Here is a 9,744-nt window from a genome sequence, read left to right as displayed (position 1 = left end):
TCCAGTGCTCATTTATGGATGTGAGAGTTGGACTGTAAAGAAAGCTGAACGCTGAAGAATTGATGCTTTTGAACTGTGGTGTTGGAGAAGACTCTTGAGAGCCCCTTGAAATGCAAGGAGATCCAACCAGTCCATCCTAAAGAAGATCAGTCCTGGGTGTTCACTGATAGGACATGCTGAAGCTGAAACTCCAATACTTGGCCACCTCATGCGACGAGTTGACTCACTGGAAAAGACCCTAATGCTGGGAGGGATTAGGGGCAGGAGGAGAAGGGGATGACAGAGGATGAGCTGGCTGGATGGCATCACCTACTCTATGGACATGAGTTTGAGTAAACTCCAGGAGTTGGTGATGGACAGGGAGGCCTGGCGTGCTGAGATTCATGGGGTCACAAAGCGTCGGACACGTCTGAGTGACTGAACTGAACTGAACTGATGGTTTTTAATGGTCAATAAAAGGTACCACATATCTAGTCTTAGGAAACAAAATATTTATTGAAGTGGTATGTAGATAAATTATCATCGGCATAAAACTGTTAGTGGAGTTTTCAACATGGGTTCTTTTTACTCTTAAAATGAAGTAAGGCTTTGCAAGTCCATTGTCCCATAGGAAAAATATTATCTTTTTCTTTTCAGATAAAGTTCTTTAAAAAAGTAAATCACTTTTGAAATGGTCTTTTATACGTCTCCAGCCTATGATCAAAACAAAAAATATATTAAAAAGATATAATTATCTCCATTAAAAAAGAATAACTAATTAGGAATGATTTAGAGGTAATGAAATACTTAGACATTTGAATTCCTAAAGTCTGCTCCTGTTATATTAGTATATACTAATGTATTTTTAAAATAATTTAAAAGATCACCAAGACACAATTATGTGTGATCATTAAAATGCAAAATATCACAATGAATTTATTATATATTTAGTAAATAAGCTAAAATATTATGTCATCAAGTAAACAAATTTATAATAACTCTGTTCAGTAACTTGGGAATACAGTCCAAAGTGAGTTTTAATTGCCATTCAGGGCTAAATATCCTTAAAGAAAGACTTAAAATTAATAAATAGAGTGAGAGAAAATGAGAAGAACATCTCAGGAACGTTTCTGAAGCTCTGGGTTAGCAGAGCAAGCAGCTCAGGGCAGAATGCCTTAGTCGTACTCTATCTCAACGTGATGCTCTGCTCCCACCTGTTTGGCTCCCCCCAGGTGGTGCTGCTGTCCTTCTCCGATGGCGAGCCTGTTAAACGGGATTATCTTCATGGTGGTCTTCTTCATTGAATACCACCGGGACTTCCAGGTGGCCCAGATAATGCCATTATCATAACCATTAGGAGTAGACGTTTTTGAGTAAGTGCCACCTGAAACAAACCATAGATCTGCGTATCACCACTCCTGAATCTCCTCCCCGCAGAAAGTCCACGAAGAGCTGTGTGTTATGAAGTCCACTCTCGTTTACATCAGACTTATAGTGCTAGCTACCAACTGAAAATATCCGTAGAGACTCAAATTCTCGATTTACTATCGACATAAAATGATTATTAAACAAACTTTACACCTGTATTGTGTTTTCTGGCCACACTCATAATTTAAATGAATTCACTGCTAACAGGGCTGAAGTGAAGTGAAGTCGCTCAGTCGTGTCTGACTCTTTGCGACCCCGTGGACTGTAGCCCACCAGGCTTCTCCGCCCATGGGATTTTCCAGGCAAGAATACTGGAGTGGGTTGCCATTTCCTTCTCAAGGGGATCTTCCTGATCCAGGGATTGAACCCAGGTCTCCCACATTGTAGACAGACGCTTTACCATCTGAGCCAGCAGGGAAGTCACGCACAGGGCTAGAGCCCTGTATTTCCCTAACTGGTCTCTCTCTTTAAGCTAAGTCATGCTGGATTCTGCTGTTATGGACCCTCTTCCTGAAAAGGTTAGAATGGCAGTCATAATTCCTCATTAGTCAGATTCAGGTCACCTGAAAGCACAGTTTTACTGGAAAATATTGGGCTTCCCAGGTGACACCGTGGTAAAGATCCTGCCTGCCAGTGCAGAAGACATAAGAGATTTGGGTTTGATCCCTGCATCAGGAAGATCCCCTGGAGGAGGGCATGGCAACCCACTCCAGTATTCTTGCCTGGGCACCTTCCTTGAGAAATTTTTCTAATTACATGGTTTGTTGGTGCAAAGATAAGTTAGGTTTTGAAAACATGTGAAAACCAGAAGGTAAATGTATGTAGTTTTAAGAGGATTCCAAATCACCTCTTGGCTAGGATTGCTCATTTAATGGGTAAGGACTTTCCCATGCATACCTGCTGGAGAATTCCAATATTCTGTTAGTAATTAAAACCAGTGCTCAGAACTACTCCAGCCTCAGAGCAAACTATAGCTTGCCCTCCCCCTGTGCTAAAATAAGTATCTACACTCCTCAGGCTGTATTTTTCTCAAACTTTCATGGACCTGTAGACCCACCAATATACCCCTGCCCTTCACTTAATTCCTCTAGACACTGCTCACTGATTCTATCTGACACCAGCTCATGGGAAGCTGAGCCAGGCTATTGTGTTAACAGTATAGACATGGCAATGTTAGTCCATCCAGATAACATATAGGGTAAGACTAGAGGAGACACCATAACCCAAAGTATCAACCTTGACGGAAGCATCATGAATATCACTGCATAGTTTGCAGCAGGTGGATTTCCTGTAGAGGGCCAGATTCAGGTATAAGCTAGAATTATCCAGTTCTGGCTTAAAATAAAGAACTGTATAGCAAGCTCCCTATATCTTTACTAATTATTTCTTACTTATATTTATTTACTTTTATAAAAATATAGATCATACATAAATTCATGTATTAAGGAAGAAAGCCATACCTTGATAATAAACTCCATTGAGGTGGCCAGCATGACATTTGTTCATCCACCAACCTGATCCATCCTGTTCAGCACAGTTGCCATCATACTTATCATTGTCACTGTCCCAGGTACTGAACTGCATGCCATTATGGGATGTGAAAAACTTGTCACTAGAATCATCACCAAAATCATAGCCATCAAATGCATCTCCAGCATCTCCACCAATGAAGTAAGCATATGTCAGGCGGTATTTGTCATTTTCACCTGTTAACTTGAATGAAGCATAGTCTGCAGTGCTGCAAAGAAGGGAATAGAGATCTTAGACCCTGAGCCTTATAATTCATCTCAGAAGTTCCTTCTTTCATAGGACAATTGTTAGGAATTTTAAGCTTTGCTTCATAAGTCTGAAATGTGTTTACTGAACAAAATTTTTCACAAATCTGGCATGGGATAACAGGTGTGGGTAACATTCTCAAGGTCATCAGCACCACCCAGGATGGGTCTAGAAGCTTTCAGGACATCCAAGGGAAAACTAAAAACTTCAGCTATCCTGAATGCTCTTTGCCTATAGTATCCTAATATCTAACCCAGATATACTGATGAACCTAATTTCACATTTTCCACTTTTATCTCAGTATGTAGCATACACACACAGTTCTCATAAACCACATTGATTATCTGAAAGTGAGTGACAATTAATGCAGCAAGCTGAAAGGAGCTCTAGGTCCACTAGTCACTCATACCATCTAAAGGCTGAAGTCCCTTTAGGGTTTTTTCTTTCTGAAGGAAGCGTGGGAGTGGCAAGGAGAGTCTCCTTGAGCATCACATAAAAGAAGTGACTCCTGCGTGGCCCACAAAACATGAACTGTAGGGTCAGAGAGAGATTCTCCCCTGGAAAATAATCGTAAATGAAAGCCAGAATTCTACGGAGTGCAGGGAAAAATGGGCCTTGGTGCATAAACAGAGATTTCCAGAAAACACTGAGCTTCCCTGATCTCCAGGACTTAAGAAATGGGAGATGTTCTCGTAGGAGAAGGTCTACTGACTATGGTATTATACTTTCTGGTTAAAAATTTTAAAAATACACATTTGGGCACAGACTATACTTCATCATGTCATAGACATAACAAGAGAGTTGGATATTGTTTTCAATTTCAATGAGGTATACATTTAAAGTGCCCAGACAGCTCTGTGCATAGAAGGAACTCTAGCTCACCAAAGGTGCCAGCTGATTTCATTTTAAGGTAGCTCCTGGATTTGATTGACTGGACTTGATTCCCAGTCATTAAACACTGAGAAATCTGAAAAAGCTAGATTACTTTCCATCTAGGATAGCAGCTAAGAAGGTGGGTTATAAGAGGTAAACTACCTGAGTTTAAATCCAATGGATGCAACCTTGGAAAAGTTAATCTGTAAAATGGAATTAATAGTAATTCATGCCTCATGAGCTATTTGGATTTAAGTTATAATTTCATGTGTAATTTATGGTACATAAATGCTCAGGAGATATTAGCTATTGTTTTGTATGATTCCAGGGTAAGTGGATTATACCAAAACACTCAGATCCTGCCTGAATGGGACCTAGTGCCTTGGAGTGCCCAAGAGCCAAACTGACTTCTGGGGAACATAGTTGAATGTGCTCTTCACATCTGTCAGACTGTTTTCCACATTATTCTGCTGAGACTAGCAAGTGCATACTCCAGGGTGTCTCTACAAGCAAAGTCAGAAGTCCTTCTTGATAGTACCTGGTTCTGCCATTCCAGTCCTCCAGCTGTATTCTTAATACATAAGGGATGGTAGACTGTGTGCTTATCAAATGAATCTTCTCATTTCCCAGCCAAAATTCTGTGTTTCCAGTTGGAGACAGATGTCCAAACCCTTCTTTATATTGAATCCAGTTTTTCTTGAAATCCACACTGCCGTCAAGCCTCTAATTACACAATCGCACAGGCAAAAGGAGAGAATGTATTATCGGTGCACATAAGGAAAACGTTACAGCCATTTTGGCCAAAATATGGAGGCTATGATTTCATCAATTACCAAGTGACCCTGGGCTAGCTACCTGTCTCTTAAATAGGAATAACGATGCTTACTTTTCAGGAATGTTTCAGGGATTACACCAGAGAATGTAAAAGTACTTAGAAGAGGGCCTGGCACATGATAAATTGTAATCTACTAGTAGTTTTGCAGACTCCTAGAGGACTTCAGAACATCAGCTTGATGTCGCTGATTCTTGTACTGACGGTGGAAAGGTCAGCCTATTGCTCAACCTGTGTCTACCAGCTAAGCTTCCATCACTCACTTGCTCTGAGTGCCCCCTGCAGCCTTAGCTGTAGCAACGGTCAAAGGTAAACAGAATGTAAGGGGATTTGCGGTGGATGCCTGGGGCTGGCAAAGCCTGCAGAGGGGCCTGGTCGTGGGACAGCCTGACTGCATCCTCTGGGGGACACCATCTTCTTGCGATGGGCAGCCCTGGGTCTTGATGTCAAAGTCGAGAGGTCCCTCTGTCACTGTGAGACTGTGATCATGAATGTACACAGCGGGGCCAGCGTAGCAGAGAAGCTATCTCAGTACAGAGTGAAATCAGACTATATTATGACTCTATCACTTATTAGTCATGTGACCTTGGGCAAGCTATTTGGCCTCTTGTGCCTAAGTTCCCTTCTCTGCAAACAGGAATAAGCGGGCCAAAACTACCACAAAGGAAAGTTGTGAATGTTATTGAATTAATGCCTACAAGGTGCTTGGAAAAGTGTCTGGCATATGGCAGAACAATCAGGTGTCTATTAAATACACAGGGTGAGGGAAAAATACCTTCTGAAACACAGTCCATCCATTTCCAGACCCATCGATTTCACAGTAGACTAAGAACTGCTGCTTAGCTTTCAGAGGTCTGATAAAGTAAAGCCCACTCTCTTTGGCCCCCTTATTAGCAACCTCTTGGCAGTCTGAAAAAGAAGAAATTTTTATGGTGGTTTGAAACCCAGGTAAGATTGTGTCGGCCTTGAAAATGAAAATTTTAACATGTCAGAAACTATTCATTTCCTGAGAAGTATTTTCTTATTTCTCAATCATTATTCCTTTCAAAGTAAATTTTCAGCTACTCAAAAAAGTCTAAGCAATTAGACTGTTTATATTTAATGGCCAGACACTGTCCAATGTATTTGTATATATTCTAATACATACAATCTCCTTTACTTTTTGTATCTGCTCTGATGAACTTAATCTCATTATAAACTTTTCACTTACCTCTCCCAGTTACATCATGTATTTTCACTGTATCTTGACAAGGCTCTTGACACTGTGCTTCAAGCTGGACCACTTTCTGTTTTAGGTTATTGATTTTTTGATTATTTGAGTTATACATTTCCTGCAAAAATCTACAAGCAAAATAATAAGATAACAGATTATTCTTTTCAGATACCACCTTATTTTCTCAAGAATTATTTCCTGACAAATTGCTCCATTCTTGGAAAAAGTTTAAAATGATATTAATAAATTGAGGCGAATGAAAATTCTAAGCTTTTTTGGAAAAGAAAATAACAAAGTCCTTGCCAATAAATCATATCACTGTAAGTGGTCATTCCGATTTTCGTTTCTGCATAAAAGGCAACAGATAATAAAGTACACAAGTGATGAGCCTGATAAAGACAACCTGGTGATTATTCTTAGGACAATATTCTTAGGGAAGGAAAAGCTCTGTTTAGAAGTTCACACATGCTAAAGCATTATTCCTTTTCACTTGTGGATTTAACTGAAGATCTATTTATGGACTTCAGTCTATAACTTACATGAGAAAAGTATCTGGGGTATTATCTTACATAAAATAAAAAAACAGATATTTTCCCTTTCTTCTTAATGTTTCTGTTTACACAACTTCAGAAAAAATCTGGGGAAAGTGAAAAATCCTGCTTTTGTAGTTTCTCACAGGACAACCTGTTCATATTCAGAAATAATAGAAAACTATTATGCACATAGACTGTTGTCTCTGAGGTTCTGGATAGACAAACTATTTGACCACTTTTTTCTCTCCTGCACCTTGGACATTTTCTGCACTATAGTCTCCCTTCAGTCTCAACAATGGGCAATAATAATGCAAATCATAATGACAATAACAATAATAATAGTATCCCTCTGCTACCAAAAAGAGGATAAACCCCTTCTGGGCCACTTCTCCTCAACCACCATTTATCTCAATTTCTTATGCTACTTCTAGAACAACCTAGGATAAAAATTGAGGAGGAAACTAAAATTGCGTCTGAGACCCAATGTTCAGAAAGTCTACAAGTTCCTGGGAAGTTGTTAACAGAGACATTTTACTTTCAAGAGAAGGGAGGTTCTGTGCAACAGGCAGCTTTACAATGTTTATCACACAAACTTGTCTCTTAAGGCAAGTTTTTTTTTCTGCTCTACCTTTCAATGTCATTTACCAAGATCATTCCTATGTTTCTGCTCACAAATTCCTCGCCACCCATTTGTTGACACTTTTACAAAAAGAATTTTATTTTCAAATTTCCATCAGTTTGAATTTATGTGGAAAGCAAACTAAAACAAAAAATGCTTACCGAATTGTTGATTCATGTGTTGCTATCAATGTTTCATATTTCATAATTTCTTCCATCATTCTCTTGGAATTCTTGGTAGCACGCTCTATGTTATCTGTAATATGGGATCAGAGATATAAAAATACATAAGCAAACAGAACCACTAAAATAACAGCAAAAGAACTTCATAGATGACTTTCTCAGGCAGTGGTGGTTAGATTCTCACTTGGCTTTGATGGTTCATCAGGGTTATAGCTGATCTGGATTGCTTTGACCAGCTCTCTGGCTTCTGATGTTTTGTTCTCAACCTGATATAAGATGCCTTCCAAATTTTGTAGATCCTTGTCTACACTGGTTTGGTAATTAGACAGGAAATCTGCAACTCCACAGGTAGTTGGGCAATAACTACCCTGAAAATACAACAATAGTGTGATTAAAAATTCTGATAAAAAGCTACATGAGATCTATTAATAAAAATAGGTAAAACCTAGACTATGTTTTTAAAAAGTCTGAACTGCCAAAAGATACTTGCTAAAGAATCTCTTGTAAGGAATAAAACTTCCTCTGCCCACGTCCAGTTCACACACAGAGAGAAACATAAAAGCGACTTACGAATCTTTCATCTAAGATGCAGCAGTTGTCTCGGGTAGCGACATACTAGAGGAGGAAAACACAGGAATTTCACTTGCATATCGGATATTTTCTTATTTTTAAGCTTTCCGTTTGAAACAAATGACATTTTGTAAACAGCACACTTACTGCAAGGCATGGTGAAAAGAGCAATGAAAGAATGTAGAAGTAGATTACACTCGGAAGGTGCGAGGACCAACTCATGGCGTCGGCGGGCCCCGGGCTGCGAGCCTGGAAGGTCAGAACTGTGACTCTCGGGGCCCGAATCGTCCCTTTATTTAAGCTCCAAGCACGGTAGGACCGCCAGTGGCTGAAGCCGATCACGGGGCCTTCTTACCAGAAGGGCGGAACGTCTTTCCCGTCTCTTCCTCATCCTGGCCCCGGACCAATGCTCAGTCAGGTTCCCAGATTCTGCACACAGGGCTAAGCTCCTCCTTGCTGGCGCAGCTCAATGCGCCTCCTGGGAAGCCAACTCTCTGCAAAGGCTAGTGAAGCATTGACCAACGCTCGGAGGAGGGAGGGGGCCGGGAGGCTGCGTGATGCAACCACTTCCAGGACAGGTAGAGCAAACACACCCACCGCTGACCTCGGCCGGAGCAAACTGCCCCTGCCTTCAGATGGAGTCTGGTACCATAACCCAAATACCCCGAATTATCGTAAGTCAATTCTGAGACGAGGGGATGAGTGAAAACCTGTATTTTTAACCTGTGCGAATGTCAGGTGGAAACTTTGCCTTCCACTAGGTCTGAATACGTCACTGTTACCAGGAATGAATGCCTGACCCACCGCTTTGGCTATTTTCCTTTTTCAAAAATTGAAATATGATTACTACATAGCATTATCTTAGTTTCAACGGTACAAAATAATAATTTGATATTTCTATATATTACAAAATGATCATCACTATATAGTTAGCATCGGTCAGCACACATAGTTGCAAAAAACTTTTTTTCTTGCGATGAGAACTTTTAAGATCTACCCTCTTAGCAACTTTCAAATATGCAATACAATACTCTTAACCATAATCACCATGCTGTACATTACATCCCCAGGACTGACTGACTTTATAGCTTGAAGTCTGCGTCTTTTGACACCCTTCACTCAGCTGTTGATTATTTTCGTAGACTCTCAGTTTGCAGTGGGATTTTTACATTTTTTTTCCAGATGGTAGCCTGAGGACACATGCCCCCTTCATTTTATTTTGTTAACCATTTAAGCATTTTTATTACTGATGGGCTGCTCTGGGTCTTTTGTCTGGTTGCAGTGAGTGAGGTGCATTACTCTAGCTGTGGTGCACGGGCTTGGTAGGTGCGGTCTCCAGGCTCTGGAGCGCAGGCGCAGTACTTGCGGGCACGGGCGTAGTTGCTCCGAAGCACGTGGGATCCTCCCGGACCAGGAACAGAACCTACCTCTGCTGCGCTGGAAGGTGGATTCTTTACCACCGACCACCAGGGAAGCCTTTTTTTTTTTAGTATAATTTACAGTGTTGTGTTAGTTTCAGGTGTGAAAGTGATTCAGTTATATATATACATATATGTAATTTAAAAATAATTAAAAATGTATCTATACGTATGTATTCATGTTCAGATTCTTTTCCATTATAGGTTGAATTAAGATATTGAATATAGCTCCCTGTCCTATGCTATAAACCTTTGTTGGCTATCTATTTTATAAATAGTAATGTGTATGTATTAGTCCCAAACTCCAAATTTATTTCTCCC

The 9,744-nt window shown here is 40.2% G+C and overlaps 1 protein-coding gene across 2 annotated transcripts; it reads right to left on the bottom strand.

The window, feature by feature from the left end:
* Positions 1 to 471: 471 nt before the first annotated feature.
* Positions 472 to 8,288, bottom strand: FGG (fibrinogen gamma chain). Of its 2 annotated transcripts, XM_070474719.1 has the most exons (10): positions 8,153 to 8,288; positions 8,006 to 8,050; positions 7,620 to 7,803; positions 7,415 to 7,508; positions 6,099 to 6,229; positions 5,664 to 5,797; positions 4,595 to 4,779; positions 2,868 to 3,145; positions 1,194 to 1,363; positions 472 to 693 (listed from the first exon to the last, which is right to left on the bottom strand). In XM_070474719.1, exons 1-10 carry the CDS (start codon positions 8,225 to 8,227, stop codon positions 679 to 681), a joined length of 1,311 nt encoding a protein of 436 aa, XP_070330820.1. In that variant the 5' UTR covers positions 8,228 to 8,288; the 3' UTR covers positions 472 to 678. The 2 variants fall into 2 exon arrangements, with proteins under 2 accessions (XP_070330820.1, XP_070330819.1); XM_070474718.1 differs by lacking the exon at positions 472 to 693 and having other exon boundaries at positions 890 to 1,363.
* Positions 8,289 to 9,744: the final 1,456 nt, after the last annotated feature.

The sequence above is a fragment of the Odocoileus virginianus genome, chromosome 12, assembly GCF_023699985.2.
Source record: "Odocoileus virginianus isolate 20LAN1187 ecotype Illinois chromosome 12, Ovbor_1.2, whole genome shotgun sequence".
Taxonomy (NCBI): Eukaryota; Metazoa; Chordata; class Mammalia; order Artiodactyla; family Cervidae; genus Odocoileus; species Odocoileus virginianus.
Note: the sequence above shows the minus strand (reverse complement) of the source record. Positions and strands in the feature narration are given on the sequence as shown.